Source organism: Tauraco erythrolophus, chromosome 1 (assembly GCF_009769465.1).
Source record: "Tauraco erythrolophus isolate bTauEry1 chromosome 1, bTauEry1.pri, whole genome shotgun sequence".
Taxonomy (NCBI): domain Eukaryota; kingdom Metazoa; phylum Chordata; class Aves; order Musophagiformes; family Musophagidae; genus Tauraco; species Tauraco erythrolophus.
In genome coordinates, this window is record NC_141465.1 from 116248905 (window position 1) to 116276775 (window position 27871).

At 45.1% G+C, this 27871-nt stretch overlaps 1 protein-coding gene across 1 annotated transcript; it reads right to left on the reverse strand.

Moving 5' to 3' along the window:
• Window positions 1–2069: 2069 nt before the first annotated feature.
• Window positions 2070–27871, reverse strand: FGF9 (fibroblast growth factor 9). Its single transcript, XM_086621459.1, has 3 exons — window positions 27595–27871; window positions 20866–20969; window positions 2070–2315 (listed from the first exon to the last, which is right to left on the reverse strand). The coding sequence occupies exons 1-3, from the start codon at window positions 27869–27871 to the stop codon at window positions 2070–2072; spliced, it is 627 nt and encodes a 208-aa protein (XP_086477585.1).

Genomic DNA, 27871 nt, shown 5'->3' on the forward strand with positions numbered 1-27871 from the left:
GATTACTGATATCGCCAGTTGGGACGTGGCCTCTCCTATCTGCTCAAGTACAGAAAGGTCACGTTCGCTCAGGACACCAAGTCAGAGGTTACTCCAGAACAGAATTACATTTCAAATAATACATATCACATGGACAAGTGTGCCTTAGATTAATAATTACTTAATTACGAATAGGCTACAAACTTATGTATAGCTCCTCCCAAGTACGTCTGCGCTCAGCCTCCACACCTCTGCAGAGAGCCAGGGGTGTCAGGATCAGCCACGATCCAGACAGATCCAATGGCAAAGGTTACATTCAACTTAATGGCACCGGATTCAAACCCTAAGGGGTACAACAACTACAAAATGCATGTCATATGGACCTTACATGATTTTTCTGGGTTTTTTTCCTTTTCCTTCAGGATACTGGGGAAAAAACGTCTCTTTCTAAGGGTTAATTCCCGAATGGTAACTGCCAATCAGCGTGTTTGTGTCCCTAACATAAAATGCTACAATCCCTTAAATATTACATACTGTCAGCTGACTTACAGTTCATGAATATTTGAACATACTTTAGGGAAAAAAAAAAAAAACAAGTTTAATACTGTCCCCCTCATTGTCATTATTGATAGAGATTTATTAGTTTCATTTTGCAATTTTTACTTTAGGAAGGGTGCTAATATCATGTATTATGACAGTTCACACTGAAAGCAATTTTCCATAAAAGATGTTACAACGACCCCTATGGAATTTGTATAATTTCATAGTAGATAGTCAAGTGCACAAATAAACATGTTTACAAGAGTGATCCTGTTAACCTGGTTCTTGCCCTCTGAAACCATTATGTGCTGTTTGTGGAATCTTAAAATTAGTACAATTGTTGATATTACTTATGCTGTTTCTGGCATTCTGCTTTAGGAAAAAAAAAAAAGCATATTTATCATTTAGCTTTGGTATAATCTGCAGTAGGTTTTAACAAGTAGAATATATTCCAACCCCTATATTTTCCACAGCTGTGAAGTTTACAACGATGTAAGAAGTCACTTTATCAGAGAGGAAATATTACAGACACATTAGAAAAGTTGAAGACCCAGTTTTCTCTTTAATCCTCTGGGGATAAGCTATGAAACAAGCAGTCAGAAGAGTGAGGACTCAGTGTCATGAGTGGTGTGCATACTTGTACAATACGGGCACAAAAGAGATTGTCGCCTTTAGTACACGAGGGTCACTAGAATTTATTATTATTATTATTATTATTACCTTTTTATTGTTTGTTGTTTTTTTTTTATCCATGCACCTTTATATTTACTTGCATGAATTTACCACAGGTTCATAGTGGACTTTGCCATTTTAATGCTTACAGAGCCTAAAGCTTCCAAAATGCCTATCTGGCCTGTACATATTTCATTAAAAATAAACTCTATATAATAAATAAATATATAAAATAAATAAAATGTTGCCTTTGGAATTTCTATAAATAAATTTAACTTTTTATTTTTATTTTTTACTAAGAGGTCTTTGCTTTAAACTCAGTGGGGTGAGACCCAGAGAGCGATTAACTGAAAAGTCTCTTGTTTAAGTAAGACTGCACCCTCCATGCCTTTGTAAATGCAGCGTACACTTGAGCAGGCCACCAGCCAAAAATCCTGATGAATCAAAGTATGGCAGCTATGCTGATATATGACGAAGTACAACTGATCAAAAATTTAAAAGCGTGTCTATTCCCCAGCATGCATCAGGCCTTCCTCCTCCTCCTCCTCCTCCTCCTCCTCCTCCCCTTGGCTCCTCTCTCTCGCGCTCTCACTCCCATTCATCCCCTCCCTTTCTCTCTCTCTCTCGCACTCACTCTCTCACGCTCCCTCTCGTACTAAATCAAGCGAGTGGGCATAGGCTCTCCTCCAGGAGGACAAACCTTTAAGTGCAGAATAAAATCAGCATGTTCCATCCAAGCCTCCATCATACATTATGCATGCGACAAAGTTTGGCAACAGTGGAGCTGATGTGATGACACAGCTAATCAATAAGAACCCACCGCATGAAACCTTTATAGTGGTTACTTTTTAAGGGCTCAAGTGAAGGAATTGTCTTTGTCAACTTTGGCTTAAAATATCCTTATATAGTTCCGGTACTTTCTCAGGGTCCACTGGTCTAGGTAAAAAATGTGTAAATTTTTGATGCCGCTTAGTCCTAGTCCCTTCTCTTGGAGTCCCATCTTTATTTAACGCAACGTAGTATCGTCTTCCAGTGTCCACGTGTTTATATAGATTTGATGAATACGTGTTATACCAGTTTTCTTCAAACTGCTCTCTGAATACACACTCCTGGGTTAATTTTTCCTATGGAAAGAAAAGAAAACGCAGTAAGGAGATAGATAGCCACAAAGATAAGCTATTTCTAAAAGAATTATTATTTTCATGGCTTGAAATCAGTACCTCCTTGCGCAATTTGCAAAACGAACCATTTCAATATTCCCAGTTTTAGCTAAGTAAAGCTGCATTGCAGGGTATTTCATTAAGCAGTCACAAGGGTGGGTAACTCTATGTGAAGCAAAAACGATTCTCCAAAAGCCCCATTCAAAACAGCAACAACAAAACTTAAAACAGATACTTTAATTTCTGATCGTTCCCAAGCAGCTCACAAGGCGTTACTGGACTTGTAAAACTAATTGCTTCAATCATGAGTGCAGGCATTTGAACAAACACACATAAATAAAGAAAACTAGAACTTGTTTGCAGGGCTGTAACGCAATTTAGGGTCTTAAAAATCTCTATGTCCCTTCATTGCATGGAGAGCTCGATACATTTCATTAATTGAAAAAGATACAATTTATTTATTACAATTAGAAATTTATTACAATTTCATTTGGTTTATTATTTGTATGACAGAACCAGAACCCAAGAGACCTTTGAACTGGAGCGCAAACCCCACATGCTGAAATAAAGTCAGGTGACGAAACTCCTCCAGGCTTGCTTTACTAGGATTGTCCCTGTGCCTTGTGCTACTGACAGGGTCCACTGAAGACATAACTGTTCATCAGATCCCCCCGTCACAGACTCCAACTCCTTCCAGTTCACCCACTTATTCAGTCTGTGTGTAGCCTTCTACATCCTTTTGGTCTAAATAGACAGGATTTGCTTAAAAAGCAGATATCAAATAACTGGATTCATTTGAGGAAGGACTCACAGAAGTGACTGGGCAAGAAGACTGGAAAAAAGGTGGTGAGCTTTAGCATAGGAGAGCTGATGGAAAGCTGGGGAAAATAAGCCTGGAAATAGTCTTTTCAGCTGGCACAAAAAAATATAACAATGATAATTTAATACATTTTTTCGTAACACGAGTTCTCACTTGAACAGCACTCACATCGAGCAAACTCAGCTTCCAGTTGCGGATCCCTTTCTAATTATTACAAAGCTCCACACAACGCGGCCTTCTGTGCACGTGTTTTACAGACATTAAATCCTAAATCAGTCCTTTTAGACAGATACATGCAGAAAGGGAAAACGGAGCCCAAGGCCCAGATGCAGTAAAGCATTTAAGGCACCTAAGCCACAAACGTGTGCCTGAACACAACTAAGCAGCCACAGTTCAAGCTACAGTACCCCAAGACGCTACCATCTATGATTTAATCCAGGAGCTTCCCAAAACCCACCATCACTGAAGCGTGCAGCTTGCCCTGGGGCTGGAGTTGCCTTTGGGGCCACCTCTGCTGCACGGGCCTCAGCTGACAACCCTTCCCCAAAGCAACGTGCTTCAGTCCAGATGTTTCGCTGCTGCTTTGCACGGCAAGCACACTGCTCCCAGAGTAGAGCTCTGCAGCCCATTGTGGTTGGGGACCGGGGTTCCAGACGGGTCCAAGGAGCCCTACGCACCTTACAGGAGTCACCCAGGAACCACCCCACGTGGGGAGAACAACCCCTGCACAACTGGGGAGAGCAAGCCAGCATCCCTCCGCTCCTCTACAAATCGGGTACTGGGCTGCAAAGCCAAGGTCCTCCTCTGTGCCTAAAGATTTGGGATTCGGAGGTTTCCTCTAAATTCAGCCTGTGGCAACTCCAGTAGGTAAGAAAGGCAGCAAATAAGCAGCTCCTGACTTCCCCTTTGATGGGCATTGGGAACCTCATCACCCCTCAGGAAGGAGAAATCCCCAACAGGACCTGCAATCGCAGGAGGAGCCAGTAGTGGAGAAAACAGCAGTCCCTCCCTCGCACCCTCTCCTGCAGCTCAACCAGGAGACTTCCCTCCCTGCGGGTCCAGCTGAGCAGCGCGTGCAGAAACACAAGCACGTGCATAGGCCAGCTGCATATAACAATTTATTTTAGAGGCGTTTCTGACTATAACATTTTTAGTGTGCCAAGTAGCTCAAACACGGCAACACCCCGTACTGGTTAAAGGGAAAAGCACCACAAACCTGTTTACATTAAATCCTTATCTGTGGGCCAGATCCTGCAAACTCCTATTGATGATTGCCTCTACATCCTTCGACAGCTACAAACTGCAGCAGCAATGAATATCACTGGACCTCAGCAGCAGCTGAAAGTTACACACATTGCAGTAGCCCCCTTGTACAGCCTCAGTGTACAAACCATTACAAAAACTATTCGGCTGCTATAAAGATGGTCTTTAAGTACAGCTTTCATCAGTGCTTTATTTTGCATGAGGTTTAAAATCACTTTGTCTGCTTTAAGGCAGAAGCAGATGCTAAGGGGTATTATATGCTGGGTCTGTAGGTCCATGGGGAAAGAGAAACTAATTCAAATTGGTTTCCTGCTCTCAGAAGGCAATAGGATCCCATGACAAGCACTGCAGAAGCACTCCCTGCTAAAAATAGCAACATTTTAGGAAGATATTTCAGTCCTGTCTTGAAGTCATTAATTATTCACTTCATCTGCATTTTTTTTAGCATCATCAGAAATTTCTGTCTTTGCAAGAACAGTACTTCCCCATGCCCTGAAGGAGAAATTTTAAAATAGCCTCTACTTATCTGGCAGGTTCGACAGATCATGACAATACCGTGGCACACTTAGCTAGCAGACCTCGAATAGGGGGTTTGCATTGCACTGCACTCTGCATGAGTTCAATGGATTTCAAGCTTACAAATTCAACCTTTATTTTACAAGCTTATCTTGTTTTCACTTTTCATCCTTTTACAACACAGCTACATCTCTTTTGTCCTTCATCAAAATTCTCAGAAATTCATAGATAGACAGTAGGCAAATATTGCAACATGAACTTGAGAGATCAATCAGGATGCAGGTTCAGGTTTGTAGGGACACTAACAATCACACTTTCAGAGAAGTGAAATAATGTCTTTATAAATTCATCAAACCATTTCCTTCCAGGACACCTAGAAATTCTGGTTGTAATCACAGACCACCAGAGTAAATTGGTGTCAGTGACTTTGGATTAGGCCCCGTAAATAATACGGGGACCAAAATCCCAGCATATCCTTCTTCCCATGCCCTGGGAGAGCCTTACAATAACGGCTCATCTAGTACCACGACAGAAACCAATATCCATTAGGAGAGCCATCTATGCAGAATCATAGAATCATTCAGGTTGCAAAAGACCTTTAAGATCACTGAGTCCAACCGTTAAGCTAACACTGCCAAGTCCACCACTAAGCCATGCACTACCACAACACTACTTATCATTAGCATACACTCATGTTTTGAGCACACATGCCTTTACTCAAGCCAGAAATGAGCATAATACAGGGGTGAGGCTGGTCCATCCTGCCAACAAGCACTTTCTGGCCTCATCAGCTTAGGATGGGAAAGTCTTGCTGAAAGCCAGCTCTCCCAGTATGGGAAGTAGATGGTGTTTCCTGATCATAAGTGGCTCCTTCTGGCTATGACTTTTAGGAAGTCCCTATACGCACAGTCGAAAAGCAAGATTTAGCCCTAGAATACAGCAAATTTTGCATGTTTTTGTTCTAACAACTGACTCAACTATCATTTTTCCAGTGCCAGTATTTCCTTGCGCCATACTTCTTTGTCGAACGCTGACACAAATACCAAACAATACAAAAATACCAAACTAGAACAGCTATGGAAAGTAACCTGCATTCCTGTGAAAGGAGAGGCTCCTTGCCTTGATCGAATCATTTAACTCAGGGTCAAATAAGGAGGTGACCTCAAAATTATACAAATCAGATGTTGCACCACATACCACATGTTTTCTATGAGGACTATTCATAGAGTATTCCACTACAAAGTGATTCATTCTCATTTTACTACATTTCCATGCTTTACCTGATTTCCTTTAACCCGTTATTTAACTCAGAATGTTCAAATAATTGAATTTGCAAAGATGCACATATCACAAAGGTGGAAACCCAAGGCAGATTTAATTCAGAAATCTGCTAATGCCTGGTCAATGTTAGCAAGACCTTGCATTCTCCACCAGAGAACCAGCAACAAAAATACTTATGTTATCCTATTTCCAAGTAGATCAGTTAAAAGTGAGACTGTAAAATAATAAAGGAGATAGTTATAGCCATCACACTGAAAGATTTGCCAGCTTGTTTAAAGATACGCATCTCTGTGAAGCAGCTAAATGGAAATATGTGGAAATAGGCAAAATGCATGTACACTGCCCAGGGAACGGTTTCATGGCTCTAAAGAATGGTAAGACATTTGTGCTGCTTAGTAGTGGAAGGCACAGTACAGGGTCCTATGTAAAACACATCAATATTCTTTTTCACTTTTAAGTAACCTCACAGAGCTAAAACTCCAATATATTTTGTAACCTGACAAAAGGAAACCTCTTCAGACTATCATTCCTAAAATAACAATAAATACATTTCATATCTAGCAAACTATTCTGTTCTATGCCACGTACAGTTTTCCGTTCTGCAAACTGCTACACTGATTCAACAGAAACACTTCACAAGAAAAGACCTAACCTAGAAGTCCAAACAACTATTAACAAGAAGTGTATCTGATGTAGTCAGCACTTCCTACAGACCTGCTGCACATTATCACCACATTAATCCACACTGCCTTAGTGAAATGATGTTTAAATATATAGTCTCCGAAATAAGTTCATGCAAATTCCTCATTATGGCTGTATGACATTAATAAAAACTGCATATGTAGTGAAGAGAAACAAACAAAAAACCACCCTATTTTCTTCCAGAGTGGTTTTCTTTGCTGTTCTGCCTACAAACACACACATTTTACATGCAGTTGGCCCTTCCCAGGCTGTAATGCAAACAGCCTCTAGAACATACTATGTTCAGCTAATAATTAACACTCATCCAGACCTGTCATAAATAAAGGTGTAGTTCAGCATTTTCTGTGGTGTTGTCTGATCTCCCATGCTAAGCCTGTTAGTCTCTGACTGGGTGGACAACCTCCAGCCACAACAAGAAGCCAAATACCAGTGTCGGAGCAGTGCCACTTTCCTTTCCAGGTGAGACAGCAGTGCAAGGCAAGCCCTGTACACTGAGCATCTGGCTTGGTGAATGTCACAGAGGTTTCTGTGAACAGTTTCTCCAAGCAGTGTTTTTTCAGAATGCTTTAATAATTTGATGGAACAAGGGAAAAAAAGAAGTAAAAAAAAAGTCTGCCAAAAGGACTAGCCAACTGTTTTTTTGCATTTGTGTCAGTGCTTCTCCACCAGCACTTCAGAAAGACATTATGAAACCCTGCAGCACCAGAAGACAGACCAAGCAAAGAGCCAAGCACCCACCCTGCCACTCACTCACATTTCATATTCCATGACACTTTTTATAAGATGAGGGAAATTAGGCAAGGTGTCCTGGCAAAACCATGGTTGGGCAATTGCATTCTCCCTACCTGAGGTCACTTTGTATTTTCACAGAGATTGGGTACTCATCTTAGCTTCTCCTCCTAAACTTCTAGTTAATTTGTATAAAGTTTTCATTCTACGTAAATCCCCACTTACCAAAAAAACCAAAAAGTGAGACTGTTCTGTACTGCTGCCATGGAGCAGTTATGAGAGCACTTAAAGATTAATATCTTTCATACAAAAACCTTGTAAAGTTCCCAAGACCTGGCAGAACCTGGTGCCCTTGAAAGCATTATCATCCAAAGCTGCAATAGCTACACAGATACAGACACCATGGTTCTCCCATGTCCCGACAAAGGTGACCAAAAAGCAGAGCTTCCTGAACAAAGCAAGTGGACTTCAGCATCAACAATAAAATCCCAGGAGACTGTCAGTGCAGCAGAGATGTCATTGCTTCTCCCCTTTGCCCCACAGCCCCTCTTTTCCTCTCCACACCGTCAAGGACCTCCTCTGGAGGGACCCGACCATGATCCAGCACTACCCCAGGGTTGTTTACAGAGCTCTCCTGGCAGGAGCTGCAGAAGGATGAGATGCCTCCATCCATTTTTGCCACTGTCAATTCCACAGCTCTTGGTTTTACTGATACCAACTCCTTTGAGATTTCAAGTTCGCAGCATCTGTCAAGCTTTAAGTATGCCCTCCCTGGACATGAAACCGCTATAGGAAGAGCAGCCCCACCGTGCCCGAGCTGGCGTCTGCCAGCACAGGCTGCCTACCAGCAGCCATGCTATATCCATAAGGGTTTGATTTAGATCTGCCCAGCCAAGTGCACCAGATGAAAGCTTATTTTCGCCTAAATACTCAGGGTCTACTCGTGCTGTGACAAAGCTCCAGGGACCGGCCTCAGGCCACGTAAGCTGTCACCATGATGCCGCTTCTCTGGAAGCTGAGGAGCTTCCTTCTCCGCACCGCAGCAGAGTAGGACCAGGATGAAGTCGACTCTTAAAAAACAAACTAACAAGCAGGTGTGTTCCCCTCCCTCCCACGCCTGCAGGACCAGGCCCACATTGTGCCATTTACTAGTCATGCTTCTGACCTCTATTTTATTTTTGGTTTCCCTGGCACAATCAAGAACTGCAGTCATCAATGTTATCCAACCATCTAATTCATAACGCTTGGCTGAACCCTTCCAAGAATCAGAAAGCAAGGTGGTATGCAACCGGATACGGGGGCCAGAGCCAATTTTTAAAGAAGACAGGAGAAAAGTTCCCATCAGCTTAAATGGAACTTGGATCAGGCTTGCAATGATAAAAAGGCAACAAATATTTTCAGACACTAAAAGAACCATTTCAGGCACGCTCAGATTTACTGAAAGCTGTAACTTGACCTACCCGGGCTACCCGCTCCACAAATTCTCTTCTATCAAAAGACAACGTGTATGTCAAACCAGGGCTCTTATCCTACAGCTACACACGCGCTCTTTAGCCTGAAATACTAGTTAAGCTTTTAACCTAATAGAGATTTTTAAATAAAACATGCCTCCCTTAAATACAACTAAGATGGAGCATAGCATCAAAATGTTTTATTGGTATTTTTTACTTTGTTTTATGATTCTCTAAGCATAGAACGCCAGGTTAAAAGAATGATAGCCCTCCTTCAGCGGAAAGTGCTGCCTTTTGCAGGAGCAGCTAAACTCACATGCTGAAAAACATTGTAAAGCGGGTGACAAAAAGTACTTCATCTGCATGAGTCTCTACACTCAGTGAGTAGCCCCTAAAACGGATTTATCCATCATTAGAGAAGCACCTTATCCCTCAGGTGTCATCATAAAAACAGCAGAATGCTCAGGGCCCCTCATAAAACACTTTGCCACAGGGACCAAATAATACATGTGTAGTGATAAAAATGTATGCTATGAAAGTACTTCATGTTTTATTCTTTCAGCAAGATGATTTGATCAAGGACTGATGAAAAAAAGCCTGTCTCTACATTTTGTTATTGATTTTATGTAAAGCTACCTGCTAGGTACTAGCTCGAGGACAGGGACATTACTGACCACATGGTCACTCTGGTTGGAGGTCATCAAACAAACAAAGCATCACAGGCTATCGCATTTTGGAAAGATTCAGTCCTCCTCGGTGAAACACCAACCATCCACTGGAGTCTTGGAAATCAATAAATTTGCCAGAAAGATTTTAAAATCTCCTGCAATTTGGTGGGCAGTACAGCAAAGGATTGGTACTCTAAGATCTTTAACCGGCAGGACTCGATTGCATATTCAGTTTAAGTTGTTTAAAAATGAGGCCTTTCAATTTCCTACCTTTTTTGGACGCAAAGGAAGGCCAGCATTTCAAAGAGCTGCTGCTGAACAAACGATGTCACGTTTGCCCTTTTAGACAGCAGTGCTCCTCTATCAGCAAACACTTCCCAAAAGCTGTCTTGAGAGAGATGACTCTTTGGACACTTCCCCCATTCCTCTTCCCAGAGGCAATCCCACCATAAAGTCATGGATCTAGATATACAATTTTTAGTACTTCACTTTCTGAGTAGGACAAAAAAGATTTCCCTGAGACTTCTCCTAAAATCCACATATCTTTGGTGTTGCTATGCCCTGACTTAGGTTCTCCGCGATACAGCTGACCCAGCCTTTGGGAAAAGCTGGAGGAAGTCGCGTGGCTCTGCTCCTCCACAAGCCCCCTACTCCTCACACACACACCCCCCCATCAGTGGACCTGTCTTACAACGGGTCAGACTTTAGCCATGAAGTTAATTTCAGCTTTGATGAAAGAAGCTGTCAATCTGTTTGGGAAAAAAAAAAAAAGAAAAGATATATAATAACAACTTCAACAGAATCGGTGATTGAAGAGCTCAAAGACCAGGCAGCTGGTCTACGAGGTACCAGCAGCACACAGACCTTCCAAAGAATTCAGATTTTTAAAGTATACAGAAAAAAAAAACCTTATTATTTTGTTTAAACTTTACAACATTTGTATATTCTAAAATGCCTCAAAGGATTTTCCTGAAGTCTTCTCCAGTAAGTCTCCTGTTCTGAGTCCAGATTATACACTAGATGCTGTTCTAACAAAGGCACCAGCAGGCCAAAACGCCCCTTGCTATGCAAAAGCAATAAACATTTGCATGTTAAAAGACTGTCTTTAGATTGCAGACTCTCACGGGCAGGAACCCTGTCTAGATTTAGGTTTTTAAAATGATGAATACAGTAGAGCTCTTATCTTGATCAGGGTCTGCTGACACAACCATAAAATTAATTGGTGGTTTTACAGATGCAGGTCCAATCCTGATTCCATTGAAGTCAATGGCATTTCAACCGTAATTGAATCAAGTCAAAATTTATCCTGAGTCACAGTTGCCTCCATAATTGTGTTAAATTTGAAGAGTGAAGTTTAGCAGATTAAAGATGCACAGCCTGGGCCAGACCTCAAAAGCATGCAGCATCCACACCAGAAGCCAAGTTTTTCCTCCGCAGCAGTTGTGGAACACGAATATAAAATCAGATCTTCAACTCAAATGTAACGGCAGAGGTCTGCCTTTATAAAAGGAATGAGAAAGAAACAAAAGGGCTTTATAAAAGGGGGAAAGATAGATATTCGCTGTAACAAGCTTTATTTCTTAAGCTTTTTGAATGTGACACAAACGAACCGCATTACTGCACATCACCAAATCAGCCTGAGCACATTCAAACTGCAAAGCAAATCCCAACCTAGACAAAATCCCTAATGAAGTCCCCGCAAGGCAGACTTTTTCTGCTCTGCCTTTGAAAATGATGAATGGTAAAGTGGGAAAGAGTGCCACGTTCACATCCCACTGGCTCCTGACTCAGAAACAGAGCACATCAGATCTTTATCTGCTGCAGCGAATAATCCCCAAGCATATCTCAGTATGTCACTGCTGATGATGCTCTTTTAGCATGTCACTTCAACACAGTATTCTCAGATCAACTGAAGAAGCTGAACCTTTTCGCACCTCCAGATCGTTAACACAGCTACCTGCTGAAACGTTCAGGGCTGCAGCGACTGGGGAGCTACACAACTGCAAACAAGTGAATCTGAAGACATTGAAACTGAACATGCCCCGCACTTGCTCACTGGGTGGGATTTGGGTTTGCGATGCAGTTATGTCACTTCAGCAATTACCCACTGTTGACAGTGCGATACTCGACCCCTCGCCCATCCCACACCAGAGCTGATTCCCTCACTGAGCACTAGTGCCTGCCCAAACAGGCAACAAGCCAGTTCAGGGAGCTAAACTGGTAGAGAATTAACCTTACAAAAAAAAAGGGCAAGTTTTCTCCTGTGCCTGTAGATCCCTAAATTAGCCTTCTGACAGGTCAGATGGACACCGGTGTTGGAGCAAGGAAGGAAGCAGAAGCACACAGAAGACGCAGGGAACCAGGACTGCTTATTCTGGAAGGGGGTTTCTGGAAGGTGTTAGATCACCTTGGCTGCCTTCTCAAGCAGCACCTCTAACCTCCTGTTTTTGTAAGAATACAAAATTCCAGACATCTTTATTTAGAGGAAAGCAAATCATGGCAGGGAGGTTGGAACTAGATGATCTTTAAAGTCCTTTCCAACCCAAACTATTCTATGATTCTATGATTAAATTAAGGCTTAAGTAGGATCTTGCTTTACCAAAGATAATTTTATATACACACACACATATATATAAAATTTATGTAGGACATATTCTAACACTTTCCTGTCCCAGGCATGTAGTGAGAATCCAAGTTCAGTAAAGAATTGCAGATCAAGGTAAGGAGATCTCTCAGGGTTTACTCTCATATAAAATTATCCTCAGACCTAGTAAGCATCTCGAAGTCCTCTGAGGAAAATCAAAGACCTGAGGAAAAGCATAGTATCTGTCCCACAGGACACTATTAGCAGGTGTCCTCTTTGGTGACAGGTGTTATAATCTGTGAAATTCCGATTTAAAAAACAGACTGAAGCCTTAGTTTAAAAAGAATCACAACAGCTGCAGTTTCTCACGGAGCTTTCTCCCATACTACCTGTGTTAAGTACATGGATCCACCTATCAATTCTTCCTACACCAGTACTCACATCTCAAAAGACCTTTCTTTTCTATACGCTTACTGAGTGGATTGCAGTTTCTGCTCTCATCCCCAATGCTGGTACATGTGAGAAACACCATTTAACAGTACCCAGCTTTCAGCATGGCTGTCCATTCAAATTCAGAGAGAGGCTATCTGCAAAGGTGAAGTAGATGAGGTTGTAGACAAACCTTTCCAAGTAACTAAAGTTTCAAGGCTTTTCTCAGCTCTACGCCTTCCACAAAGAAAATATCCACAATTACAAAGCTGTTTCCTACTGTACAGTGCAGAGAGAAAGCATCTATGCTTCATCTCCCACCTCCCTGTAAAAATTTGTCAGGCCAGCTCAAAATCTCACTTCTTCATGACCTGAAACTTCCTCATTATCCAACCTGAGCTTTCTTGTGACCCATTCAAACCAGATCGTTCTTGTCCACTATTTCAAGGACTTCTTTTCTCCCCTTGGTGTTAAACCTCAATGTATTTACACAGACCAAGTGCTTACCCTCTCAGTTTTCATTCTGCAGGCTAAATAAGCCAATATCTTTAGACTCTTAGCATTTGATAGTCTTTTCATCCCTCTGATCATCCCAGTAAGCCCTTTCTGCACCTGTTTCAGTCTCAATTCATCTTTAACACAAGTGCCCAACCGCACTTTGCATTTAGACTGGACCCTACCAGTGTGGTATGCAGTGGCACCAACAGAGCTCTCCCTGAGCCTCACATGTAAACATTTTGGGTGCTTTAGGTCACCAAATACCTTCTGTGAGGCTGCCTTCTGCACTGAAAATACTTCCCAACCTTGCAATAATTTCAATAACGCACTACTACTTTTTTATGACAAGATGTTTAATGTTCCTAATAAAAACAGGGAATAAAACCAGCCCAAGGACCAATCCATAAAAACTCCACTAATAGCTTCACTCCAGTCTAATACTTTTCAACACTCTCCATTCCTGTCTTCTCTTCAATTTTTTCACCATCCATCATACAAGTCTTCTACTAACACTTGTTGTACCCACTGTAGCAAATGCTCTCTTCTGCTGGTCATACCTAACACCACCCTGCGGACTAGCACAACCGTATTTCCCATTTTCAGAAAAAGAAATTCCTACCAAAAATAAAACATGAGGCTTGTCTGAAACTATTTTTTCTGCTTCAGTAAACTCATCTTGCATGCACTTCCAGGTCCTTCTCCACACTTTCATTTAAAAGCACAACCCGAGTCAGGCAGATAGCCCTCCAGCTTCCGAGGAAGGTTAGCCCCCGACCAAACACAAACCACACGGTTGGAGGGCCACAAACACTCAAGGATGGCAAACACCTGCATCGCCTCAAAGAGAAGCAAGCCCTCCCTCACCCGGGCTGGCTCCCACCTTTGAAGCACATCTTGCAGTGACCTGGGAGGGAACCACCGTGGCTGGAGACAGCCCTTCTGCTTGCCCAGATCACCTTCCGGCTCCCCGCTTCAATTCACCAGGCAGCAACAGAAACACTTGTGTCAGAAAAAGTGAGGGGATGGATGGTTGAAGAGAAAATAGCCACTTCTTTTAGCCGTGGGGTCAGCTGCCCCTGCTCCCTCTGCTCATCACACAACAGGGAATACCCTAGTCCCATGTTACCACCCCACAGAGTCTATCAGAAATACTGGCTAGCCCAGTCAGCAGCCACGTTCAGACTACATTGCATTTACATTCTCGCCTGAATACATTGTGTTTGTAAAGGCTCCAGTTCCCTTTTCATTTATATTGCTTAAAAAGTTTTTGCTTTATATTTTAGTATACGTTTTAGGGCCGCAGTCAGCTCTATTGCAGCAATTTCCATTTTATCCCTGTGTTTCTATGCCTCTAAGATATGTTTTTCTGCAACCTGCTGTTCTCCCATTCCTCACAGACTGTCTGCCCACCACCCGCAGCCTGTTAGTGTCCAAATCCTTCCCAGCAGCTTCACCATTGTTTACTGTTTCCACAGGATTTCTGCACCTCTGACAAAATTTCAAGTTTCCTTCACATTCAGAGCCATAAGCACCTTTTTGAACTGGTCCTCTTCAGACCTCAAAGTTTGCCCTTTCAAATTAGCTACAGACCTGCTTCTTCCAACTCTTCTGCTTAAAGTGGATTTACTCAGGAAGACATAAGTCGCTGTTAACTGCTAAAAGACATCGTCAGGGTTTTGATCACGGGAGTGCCAGGTTTTCCTGAGCAATGCTGCTTGTGCAGAAATCCCGACCGCTCCTGGCAACTCAGCCACCTCAGGAACTGCCCTTTGCCTCTCCACCATTTGTACCATTTACCAAAAGGCACTTTATTATTTCACACACAAGCAGAAAGGTGTTAAACCTGCTGCCAGAGCCATTATCCCTCCTGGGATTTGATCACCCTCAGCCTTCAAGTCTGTGCCTTCGCTCAGGGAAATTGCATTGAATTCTCTCTCCAAAAATTGCTGTGCCCTGCAACTGTCCTGTTTCCAGGCTCACCTCCACCATAGGCGCCTGCGTGTACACTGAGAGACAGATAATCCAGATTATTAAAAAAAAAAAAAATAATCATCACTCTGAGGCATATGAATCAGAGGTGTTCAGTACTAACAGGAAAGTGTGAACGATACTGAGGGTAATTTGTTTATCTATCCTATTCTTAGGTATCTGTACTGATCATATACTTGGCCCAAATGCTGCTCCCAACACGCACCTTTAACCTGTTTTTTTCTTCACGCTGTTTTCGTGCACCTTGACCTACCATTTGAAGGGCTGAACAATTTCCTTCCCTTATTTGCACGGGAACATAAAAGATATATTTAGAATGCAGCAAAACAAATCCTTACCTACACCAAAGAATTTTCAATAAACTACGAAAAATTGCCCCTTTTTGTCAAAAAAAAATTCTGTTCACCCATCTTTGTAGCAGCATAGTCCTTCCAGAACTGAGGGGACCCAAACAAAAGCGGAGAACACTGCAGGTGCAGCCCTGCTGGGACAATAAAGAGGCGTATCATCACCTCCCCACACACTTACTGGGAAAACATGTTTTCAAGGACAGTACTCTCTCTCTCTCTCTCTCTCTCCCCCTCTTCCTCCACCCTCTCTGCAGTAGTTTTAGGAGCAAAAGGCAAGTTTAGTGTCCCAAAAACACTGGGACAAACAAGCTTTCAGTTAAATTTTTTGAAGGACAGCAATTTATTGCCCTAAGCAGTCCTAAATCTCGCTTCGCTGCACACACCCTGCAAATCTGAAACCCAGAGGTGAGGAGCCTCCCTCCCCGGCTCCAGGTCTGGGCTCTTCAGCTCTGTCCCAGCTGCTCTGTGGGCGCATGAAGCCCCTCTCTCTCTACCTTCCGCTCCTTCCTCCATCCAAACATTCATAGCCCTCTTCCCCTTCCCCAATAACTCCATCATCTCCCCTCCTGCCTTCCTCCTCCCCCCTGCACAGCTCCCCTTGTAGCTGCTCCAGATCTTCCAACTCCCAATTTTCCTCCTAGGCCTCCAACCTGAGCTGTCTTTTGCCACCTGCCAAGGACACAAGGAGCAACGGAGACATCAGCATTTCATAGAATTGCAGTTGGAAGAGACCTTTAAAGGCCATGCAGTCCAACCCCACTGCAATGTGCCAGGACATCTTCAACTAGATCAGGTTGCTCAAAGCCCCGTTCATGCTGACCCTGAATGTTTCCAGGGATGAGGCATCTACAATCTCTCTAGGCAACTGCTTCAGTGTTTCGACACCCTCATAGTAAAAAAATTCTTCTTTACATCTAGTTGGAGGAGTGGGGCAGGTCCATGTCCGTGGGACACTGGTGGGGCAGGAGGATGCAGCACAGCTCTCTGCTGCAGGGGAGCCCGGGACAGTGAGGGCAGCTGAGGCAAGGGTGTCCCATGGTCCTGCTGTGCTCAAGGTTGTACAGGACTGCCTCAGAGGACAGCCTGCAGTGCGAATGGTGGATGCTCACCACTGCCTGCCATGTGGGTGACAACTGTTGATATTCCCAAGGGGAGTGGTGCAGGGCAGCATGAGGGTGAGGACAGCCCATGAAGGCATGAAGGTCATGGGACTGATCAGAAAGACCTCCCTTACTCCATGGCAAGGCACTGAGGAGCACAGCTAAGATACGTTTGCTAACACTCTTGCCAGAGGTGTTGGCAAGAGCTGTTCGGCACTCGGGAAGGAAAAAGGTCTTCGTGTCTCTTCTTAACACCCTTCAGGTCCTATCTGTAGTTTGGATTTTTCCTCCGCTCCAGTGACAAGCACCGTAGCTGTAGTGAAACATGATGAGTCATAGCTGCAGGCTGCAAGGGGAAGGGAAGGTAAAGGGAGAGCAGGAACAGAGCAAGACAGGAGGGAAAACTGCTGTCACTAACCAGCCTCCAAGTCATCGCTACATAGCTACCACTGGCTTCTCTGCAGTATCACACACATATAGCTTCAGCTTTCCCTGGGTAAATCCGTGGGATGAAGAGGAACTTGACAACAGCCACCCTACGTTTTAAGTTGCTGCCCGAGAGCAGCGTGAGAGCCATAGTGCTCTTTTAACCAGAAGATGCAGTAAAGAAGATGCCTGGCAAGTTGGGGAGAGTTTGTCAGGCAGTTAACCTAGGAGGAAAGCAGTGCTTTGAGAAGGCCAAGAGGAACATGTCTAGATCAAGATACACTGAAATTGCCTTACTGTTGCCTTTCATGAAAATTGGCAGCAATCACCTATCCTGGCTGCTCTGCTTCACCATATGTCCCAACTCCAGTGGCACCACAAATACACTGGGAAAAATCTTCCTATGCCAAATGTTTCAAATGTGAATATAGAAGGATAGAAGTCTTTTAGGTCGCTGATGTGATTCACACCTAATATATTTTCCATGCAGTAATTTGAATATAAATGTGTCAGTGTCATAGATACAGCACATCCATTTCGGCAGTGTCAAGTGCTGCAGTACTGAATGCCTGCAGGAACACATGTGCTTAGTTTCTCAATGCTGATGTAGAGCAGGACCAGGTATTTCTTAGGTTGCTATTCAGTTGTGCATGGGAGACAGTTTTCCCACCTTAGAAAACGTGTTCACAGCCTCATAAGTGTACCTGCTCCATGACAAAGCTGGTGCTATTCACAGCCCTTAGTGAAAAAAACAAGACAGAGGGACCCAACTCCCAGCACTGGCAGCAGGAGGACAACTTGCTGGTGCTACAAACAGTTCAACTCAAGTGACCGCTCTGCTTAATTCAGGTGAAAAACTTGAACCTCAGTCTATCACCTATCGGTCTCAAAACTAATTTAAATTAAACTGATCTCTCTCCCCAGAAAGATAATTCTGTGCTGGATTATGCCTTGCTTCTAGTTCAAACTGCAACAATTATTCCCATCAGAGAACTTCATTTTCAATTAATTGCATTTTTGACCAAAAGCAAAACACTGTCACTTAAAAACGTCCAGCCAATTCTACACAAAAATCTGCTCTGAGGCCTGCTTATCTCCATGTTTCTACGAGAGCTGACAGTTGCTGAAATATAGGCACTAGGATTGCCAGTGTTGACACGGCTTTAAAGCATCATCACACTGAGTAGCCATTAGAGGTTATATTTCATTGAAAGTAATGTAATTCAATTACCATCACTCTTTAGTATGTCCCATCTCTGGAAGCTGACAATAAGACATATCATCCATCAGATTTTAACCTGAACTTTGCATTCTGGCCGTATAGATTGCCATTTCTCCATTATGAATGGCTTCATATTTTTAGCATCATTTCTTAGGGAAAAGAGGTTATCCAATTATATTATGCATCCATCTGCCTGCCTGTCTGTCCTCCCTTAGCTTTTCAACCAGCTTCAATCAGGAGGCAAAGGTCTTCAAGAAAATTAAGTTCCTATCAGTTTTGCAACTAATCAGAGGCAGGGTAAAGAAGAGAAATCATTTGCACGTCCCACTTGGGAGTGGTGAGCTATGCAATCCCTGCAAACTGACAATCCAGTAAGCGTGGACAGCCAACACTGTCTCTTTCTCCATGCAAGAAACAAAAAAGGCTGGGGAATTTCTGTTACTGCAGGGACAGAAGGTCAGGGAGACCCATGTCTTGGACTGTGCAGGCTCCTTTAGAACTGCTGTTCATGGAATAACTATTTTATTAACGCAGTGAGCTTAGTAATTTACAAAGAATTTCTTGTGCCTATTTCTTCAGCAAAGAATGTTTTGGGTAATTCGCTCTGACAGTCAAACATGTTGCAAACACAAAATACAAATTGCACAGAAAAGTGACGTAACTTCTGCTTTCCCAAGCCTATGAGTTTAAGCTCTATCAATAACCACATTTTCTGAATACCTGAAGTATAGAGTAACTGATTCACTACGTTTATCTGTTTAAACAATTACTCTTATTGACGATTATCAACATTACTGATTCATATTACTGTTGCTGTTCTGCCTGTTTGCTGTCTAACTGAACCATAAAAGTACTCATGACTTTGCCTGTTCTTTATCCCATTCATCAGCTGCACAAGAATTGTGACATGACAACTTACTCTTACAGGCAACTTTTTTACACCTGTCATTGCATCCATGCCCTTTCGCTCTTCCTCTCCATCCTTCCAACCTTTTCCTCCTGCAAATTGCCATTTATGCTAAATCCCTTTTCTTCGGCCTTTCCCACTCACTGACTCTCACCATCTCTCCATCTCCACTTCTCCAGTGTCCACACATTCTCCATCCCAGCCTTGCCTCTCATTCTATCACTTCTTCTTCTGCCTCCCACAAACACTGTCATGATCTGTACCTTTTGGCTTCCTCCCCCAACGTGCTCTTTGCTCAGAAGACAGTCCCCTTCCTCTCTCTACCTTCACTCTCTCACACAAAACGTTACTAGAAAGGGATCAGTGAACCAGGACACCCTCATAAAAGCACTTTTGCTGGACCTTGCTGGTCTTGCGTCCTCACATTCCTCCATGGATCACGTATGTGGAAGCTGGACTTCCCTCTTACTCCTTCTGTTTTCACCTGCCCACTCATGACCATCATCGTGTGTTTCCTCCCACTCATCCTGCTTCCCATCCTTTTCCAATTTACCATTACTGCCCTCTGACACAGGTATCTTCAGCTACACCCAAGGCCACTTTCTATCACTTTAATTCCTTTTTGAGTGTCTCTCTTTGCAACGTATACACCATCAGTTGACCATTGTGACCTTCTCCTCTGTGCTTCTAATGAACCCCCGTGAACACACAGCCTCTCTTCACTTTAGACATTTGCTTACCCTTCAAACCTGCCGTCCTCTTCCTCAAATACAACTGCTTCTCTAGTCCTTGTCAACTTTGGAGGTTGATACTTTAGTGCTAGAAGAGGTTGCCTTCTACTATTTGGGGAGTCACCAGCTCAATTTCAGATCTCCTCTGCCCACAATCTACTCCAGGTGTGAACCCCAGTGTATGTTAGATGTCTCAAGTACTCCCAGGTAAGGATCACATCGCACATATGCACACACATATGCAGGTAAGCTGGTTTGCCAGTCTAACCCACATCTGAAATATCAAGTTTTACTCCTCCCTCATACCCATTACTCACTCCTGCTGCCATCCCACAGGGAGCACCAGCTGAAGTTTCACGACAAGACCACCAAGCCTCTTGCCCTCTTTTCTATACTTTTCATAACTTTTATCTGCTCCTATTTCTCATTTTCTCATCTACATATGCCACCGTTTACCTCCCCCTCTACTTTCTTTTGTCAATTCCTAGAAAGCTCTTCGCCTACCCACAAGAGGCAGCAACTTTGTCTCTCGTTTTCAGTCTCTATTGAAAGAACACATTTACAAATCTTACAGCATATCCTTTAGTCTTCAGTGACCAGCTCTGGCCATCAGTCTCCATTGCTTGTATCTTAAATTGTCGTCCGTCCGCATTATTACTCATGCCTAATTTTGCCACCTCTTCCCTCTCCCATATTTGTTAAAGCACCCACTGGGTCTTGTTTCTAATTAGACTGCAAGATACTTAGCGCAGAAATAGTGCTCGTACAGCACCTAGTGCAACCGCGGCTTGTAGGAGCTTCCCACAGAACATAAGGATCACGACTGCCCAAGGCAAGCGGGAACTTACCGAGCCGTACAGTTCCCCTTTCTCATTCATTCCAAGGTAGAGTCCACTGTCGACTCCTCGGATGCTGACCAAGCCCACTGCTATACTGATAAATTCCAGTATACCTATAAAATGCAGGAAAAAAAACAAACACTGTACATGTTGTTTCCATTGAAAGATTTTTTTTTCATGCATGACTGATCTCTGAGTGACAAGCAGCTATTTTCAAAGGTGTTTTCCCATTTTCAGAGTTGTTTGGAGGAAAATGAGGAACAAATGAATATAAAGTATATAAACAAAAAATATAAAGTATTTCATAGAAATCTATGAAAGTACAATACTCAAACAGTGAAGTCCTTTGAGTCTCTGCTAGAATGATGCATTGCAGACAACATTAATATACCAAATCAAAAGATTACTCTCACTCTTTCTCATAATTACTAAGCATAAATTTGAAGCTCAGTCATATTCTGATTTGTACAACAAATAATACAAAGAAAAAAAAGGGTTTAGATTGCCAAAATTAGCGGTATTACAGAACCTATGAAATTTGTCTTGCAAAATAAATTCTGAAAAAATACACTTGAATCAGAATTGTGAGATGAAAACAATATTACATATGGAACTAGAAGATCTACTTCCAGGCATCACTGAATCAAGAATATGTGGAAAGATTTACTCACAGTATGATCTTCCAGAGGCTTGAGAAATGAAAATCCTTAGTATAGTCCAGAGTCTCACACATTTCTGACTAGATGTTAACTATTCTCTCTGGTGTTAATTTTTACTCATCTCAAATTTGAAAATTTAAATATCCTAAACCTAAATAGTGCATAAATGATTAAGTTTTCCCATTCACGTAATAGCAAGCTCACACAGACATTTGTGCACTAGAGATCAGAACATTTTGCAGAGGAGCACTGCTTCTGCAAAGCTCCTAGGTTCAGCATCAATGTGCACAGTACAGCAAGTGTCTGTATCAAATATCAGCTCATCTGATTCTGAGGGTCTGGGGTTTTTTTGGCAGCCTTCCCTGCAAATTGCTTGCCTCTTCAATGAGGATGCTACCAGCCAAACCTTGCATAAACCTAGAAGTCTTGTGGAAAAAACGGAAATTGCTTTCTCTTTGAGAGCACTCGTGTAAGACCGTGATGATCTCACAGGAGTTATCCAGCAAGATTCAGAAGCACACTGCTGCTTTACACTACTTTCTGAGCCACAAAATAAAGCACAGAGTAGCATTTTCAATATATTTTGTGAATTTTCATGTCTAAGCACACCACATAACTATTTTTAAGGCTTATTGGAAACTATATTTACATGAAATAATAAAATAACAGTATAGTATACGTTAAGCCTCACGTGGCCAATAAAAAAGCACTTTCATGGATTTTTTGAGCAATTAATTTGGCATCTCCCACAAAATAGTTGTGCACTAATCAATAACAGGCCTGAATCATATAAATCTAACATAGCAAAAGTTGAAGCCAATAGGGAAAATTTATAGCCAAGCTAATGTAAAGATTAAATGTATTCCCTGTAAGGGACTATTGATCATTACCTTATATATTATTCAGTACTACAAACACCATAGTCTTACTGTTTTGATAACCCTCTTTTAAGGTCTGAGCATCTTAAATTATTCTCTACATATGCACATATGAAAAATACTGGGAGGAAATATTTAGTAATTATCAAATTTTTTTTTAAAGTAATAAAGAGTGGCAGCATGCTGTTTATCTGGTATATGTAGCATCTCATATACAATCAATCCATTGAAACAATTTAAACACTCCCATTATATCTGGACATGCAATACTTCCAGATTTCTTACTAAGGCTTTTTCTGTAAAGCTTTTACCAAACTATCATATTACTCGATATATATTACCAAGCAATTTTAACTGAGGTTAAATCTTAAGTTAAGTGTGTATTATACCATACTATAGCTAAGTTACTAAGTCTGGCATCTTTCACATCAGCATAAATGTAGACTTTAAGTGCTGTCCTCATTTCAAATATTTGGGTGCATGCTGCTAGTGTGTCAAAAGAACAAAAAAGCATTGTCGCATCCTATTGTAAGCATAGAAGATGAATTTAAGGTACTTGGCAAAGAGCATCCACATATTTGAGGTCAGAATAGAGAGTTGTTCATTTGAAATATTCAAAAGCCTATTCACAGCAAGTTTTATGTGCCATGCTGTTAAGTCCTTCAAGAGATTATCTGGGGCCAACATGCAGTCGTACACAAGTCTGGCCAGTTTAAGGATTGCATGATTTGGCCCAACACTCCTGTGAGTATTTTCATTGCATATTTTCCATAACATACAGATAGTACTTAGGGCCTGAACCAGATATTAAAATAGATATTCCTCTTCAAAATGAAGCTGGACCAAACAAAATCAGCTACAAACCTGAAAAGCTAGGGCCCTATTTAGAGCTTAAAAGAAGAGAAGAGAGGAAAAAGAGAGAGGAAATAACTGTCTCAGTACATGGCACGCTGAGTATCTTCATGTCAGACCCTGAGCATTTTCTTTAACGAAACCACTTCAAGGTGAAGACCTGCTCCTCCACAAAGAGGTTAGGAAGAAAGTTTTGGGGAAAGTTATTCCTTACATGTCCACATCAGCCCTTCATGCACCTTCTTCCACAGGATACAACTTTGACCATGCTGAGTGGCAGCAGGACACAAGGACACTGACCATGAAGGCCAGTCATGCTCTCCTGCCAGTAGAGCAGGTGGGTTGCTCACACAATGTGAAATTTTAACTTTCATCTAGTTTAGCTCTGGTGAAGAAGAGACCTACAGAAGCATATGCCTTGGCTTCCAGCAATTAACATCTCTGCAACTACACATCTTTTTGTTGCTGGTGTTCCGCCCTTGGCACATTTTTGTCTTTGGCTATATATAGGCTCTCTTTGTATTGCAGGATTGAAGCAGTTTAGCTTCCGCTTAGCACCCTAACACACCATCAACGAATACGGTAAACAAGCATCTCTGCCAGCCGCTTCTTTGTGCGACTGGCAGGGGAAGCAGAGAGAAGGGAAGCGGCCGAGGACCCGCAGGCAGAGCGCAGCCCACCGGGGCCGTGCTGCCGTGTGTTCAGCAGGCGAGCGTTCGCGCAGAGAAAAGCACAGAGGGGCGAGGAAAACACAGCCCTTCGTGGCTAAGAAGCCACCACGGGAGGTCAGCCCGGTGATGGGCCGAGGGCAGGGGCTTCCCCGGCGTCCCTCTGCCCCCGACAGCTCCCTCCCGCCCCCCGGTCGGGGCTGCGGCGCTCGGAGGAGCGGAGCGCTCCGCCGGGCTGCGTCCCGCCTGTCGCAGCTGTCACCGCTCCGCCCGCTCCCCCACATGATGCCAATTAAGAGCCGGGAGCGCAGACAGCCACGGCCCCCCAGGAGGCGGCAGGGCCCTGCCTCAGTTTCAGGCTCTTACAGCGCCCTCGTGTCGCCCCCCACCCCCCCCAAGCCGCCCCGCATCCCCTCCCCTCTGCAACGCTCAATAGCAGGGGAGACAGCGGGGGCTGCTTGGGGCCCTTCCCTCCCACTAAAACCTGGCCCCCAATTTCCACTCCCGGGGGCCAGAGCCCTCCGCAGAAATCCCCCGCGCGCCGCCCCCCGCCCCCCCCAGCCCCGCCCCGGTCTGCCGGCTCTCCCCGGAGACCGCACGGCGGGGAAGGGGAGGACGCGTCGGCCCCCCGCATCCAGCAGCAGAACGGACGGACGGACGGACGGACGGTCGGCCGCCGCCCCCCCGCAGCCGGAGCCGCCCTCCGCGCCCTCCCTGGCGCTAAACCCGCCTCGCCAGCCCGAGAGCCGGAGCGGGCAGGGCGAGGTGGAGGGGCGGGAGGGCGGGCGGCTGCGCGGCTCCCGCAGATGATGAACGCAGCGGTTCCTTGTAGCAGCAGGTCCCGGGGAGCGGAGGTCACCTGCTGACAAGCTTTTTTTTTTTTCCTTTTCCTGCATGCTCCTATTTTTTTAATGCTGTGCATGCAGTACTTGTGCTGACGCACAGAGGCACGCCTCTCCTCTCTTACAGAGTTCCTGAATTTGCAATGACTCCACTGTCTAGCAAATGCCCTAGACTAAAGGAGACTGCATCAAAAAAAAATTAAAATATTCTTTTGTCACCCAGGAGAGATAAGGCTTTGATCACCTGAGATCGCATTACGGGGGGGACTGAGCTGAGGTCTCCCGGGAAGCTTTTCTTTTAGAGATGGACATCTTGCTGCAGGAATTGCGAAATGCCAGGGCTCCCAGAACCGGGCGAGTATAGACACACAATATGGCTCGGTTTATTGTATGTAATAGGCACACATCCAACATAGCATCACAAAAGAATTACTCTTATCTGATGTCTCTCCAGAGGTGTGTGCTTGTGCCTGTGCGTGTGTGTGTGCGTGGGGAGGGGGATTCCCACAGGGCAGAGCCCACAGAGGAGTTTACGCGCAGCCCCCGGGGTTTTCTCTTTGTCCTCCTTATTCCTGGAGGAAAAGTTCCTTCTGGCTCGTCCCCCCACATCCACACACACGCAGGTTTCCCGCATGCTGAGGAGACCGAGTTAGCCCGCTCTCTCCCGGGTAGCTCCTGAGCCAGGATGCAGACCTTCCCAGGGTCATCGAAAGGCTTTGCAATCGCCAAAACCCAAATAGCATCTGCTATTCGGTGACCTCCCGACGAACACAACAGCAATGTCACGGCACCGATACAAAAGCACCGAGATCCCTTCCACAGCCCCCAAACAAGCCGGGAGCCGCGACGCGTCCCACGGCTCTGCCGTGCCCGTTCTGCCCGACCCTGAGACCAAGCAGGGGCGTCACCGGCGCACTCCATGGGAGAGGAGTTATCACCAGGGCGCGTCTTGGGAAGGGGAGGGAGACCAAACCGAGAAGGAAAAATTAAATCTATTTAAAGCCGAGGCGCTGCAAGGGCTGGAAGAGCTGCGCCTCGAAACCGTCAGCTCCCTACGACTGCGGCTGGAAAGCCATTTTTAAAAATAGATGCCGCGAATAACGTGGTCACCGCCGCCTCGCGAAGGGAACAGCTGGCGGCTCTCCTCCGGGGGCGGCGGGGCCCCGCGGGGTGCCGGCCCCCCGCAGCCCCGGCCGCCGGTGCGCGCAGCGGCGCGGCCACCCTACACCTGCCGGCGGCCCCGCACCGCGCCCGCCGCGGGCAGGGGGAAACCTGCGGCTGCGGCTGCAGCTCGGCAGCTACGCACGGCGCCCGCCTCTGCCGAGGAGAACGCCCAGGTGCACAGGACCCCCGTTCCCCTCTCCGCGCGGCTGCCTCGAACACTTTCCGCACTTTTTTCTCGCCAGCAAACGTGGATTTTGCGACGCCGGGAGAGCCGCGACGCGCCCCCTCCCCTTCCTGCCCCCTCCCCCCCCCTTCCCCGCGGGGACGCCGGGCGGGAGAGCGGCGTGGGAGGGAGGCAGAGCCTGGTAGCCGCGTGAGAGTGTCAGGGAGCAGCGGCTGGCGGGGGATGGAGGATAAACCTGCGACCATGCGAGCCTCAGCCCTCTCCCTTTCCCTCCCCCCCTTCCCTTCTGCGCCCTTTGGAGATCATCTCCTGCAACACCGGCATTATCTAAACAGCTTCACAAAGCAATAAAATACAGTTTAGATATCGTTCAACATCTGGCATTAAAACACGTAGAGAGAGAAAAAAAAATCACCACAGGACTTTGTTTTTACGACCGAATTTAAGTGCTGTCAGGTTGGTTCACTCACAAGTTAACTCCTTCCAACAGCTGGGAGCGTGGCGAGCTAACCTGGCGTATTTTCCTCACCCCTCCTTAAGAAAACCAAAGAATCAGCTCATCCAGGCCGTTTTAGTTACTTTCGTACATTCAATCTGCCGGGCCTTTCGCAGTCTCCCTGGCAGCAAAGGAGCTCCAGGCCCACTCGACTCGCGTGTGCGTGTGCCCGTGTGCCCGCACAGGCTCTTAGGAGCGGCCGAAGCCATGAGCCCTCCAGCCCTCGCTGCTGAGTCACAAATAGCGTCCCCTGGAAATGAAATCCAGGGAACAACGCTCTTTCAAATTCGCTGCCAGCCTGACACGCCACACGGCTGGGGAAAGGCGGGTTTTGGTGCGAGCTTCCCGGCACGGACCCCGGGCGGATACCTGCGCTCCCTCCTTCCCGGGGCGCCGGGCACCGGCAGCGCCCCGCGGCCGGGGGTGCGGGGCCGGGGCCGGGCTCGGGCGTGCGGCGAGCCCCGCTGCGGATCCTCGCCGAGAAGCGAAATAGGCTGGGTTTGCAATTCAGGCAGTTACTAGGGCAGGTGATCGGCAGAGAAAATGAAAGAAAAGCCCTCGTTAATTTGCGTACAGGACGACAGCCACTCCCTTCAGGAAACTCGGTGAATCTTAATTCGTGGCGGTTAATGATTAAAAACCCTTTAAACTCGCGAAATCAAATCATTCCGCAGAAACGTCCCGAGCAAAAATTCCGCCACCGCCACCACCGCCTCCCAGTACGCGTCTGCTTTTGAGCAGAACTCGGGGCTACACAAACATCGCTACCGAACACCCGGCGACTTCGGCGAAGGCTCCTGCTCCGCTGCGGTGGTGCCGCTTGTGTCCATCTGCAATCCCGGACACGTTCATTGTTTTTTGCCCCCCCTCGGCGGATCAGCCATCGGCACAAACCCCCCTCCCCTCCCGCCTCGCACCCCCCGCCGTCCCCCCGCCCGCAGTTCTGCCCCATTATTTCATCACATGACCACTAAAGGGTTAAGGATAATACCTACCAAATCTGCTGTGGTCTTGCCTGGTTCCCTGGATAGTACCATTGGGGAAGATTTCTAAATGAAATCCAGTCCTGCAGTATAGCTGCCTCCGCCTGAGGATCCCCTTTAAATGGTCCAAGTCCGTGACCGCAGGCCCCCTGGGTAGCCCACCTGCCTCAGACTGACCCAGGTGGTCACTTAACAAAACCGGACTATCCACCGGCAAAACGGGCACATTCCCAAAGGGTACTGCATCCTGCACACCGAAATAGTTCCCAACTTCACCTAAGGGAGCCAT

Coding starts and splice junctions, on each gene's coding strand:
- FGF9 (XM_086621459.1), bottom strand. CDS start 27,871: ATGGCTCCCTTAGGTGAAGTTGGGAACTATTTCGGTGTGCAGGATGCA. Junction 20,970..27,594: donor GCAAGACCACAGCAGATTTG/GTAGGTATTATC, acceptor TGCATTTTATAG/GTATACTGGAATTTATCAGT. Junction 2,316..20,865: donor AAGGGGAACTGTACGGCTCG/GTAAGTTCCCGC, acceptor TTCTTTCCATAG/GAAAAATTAACCCAGGAGTG.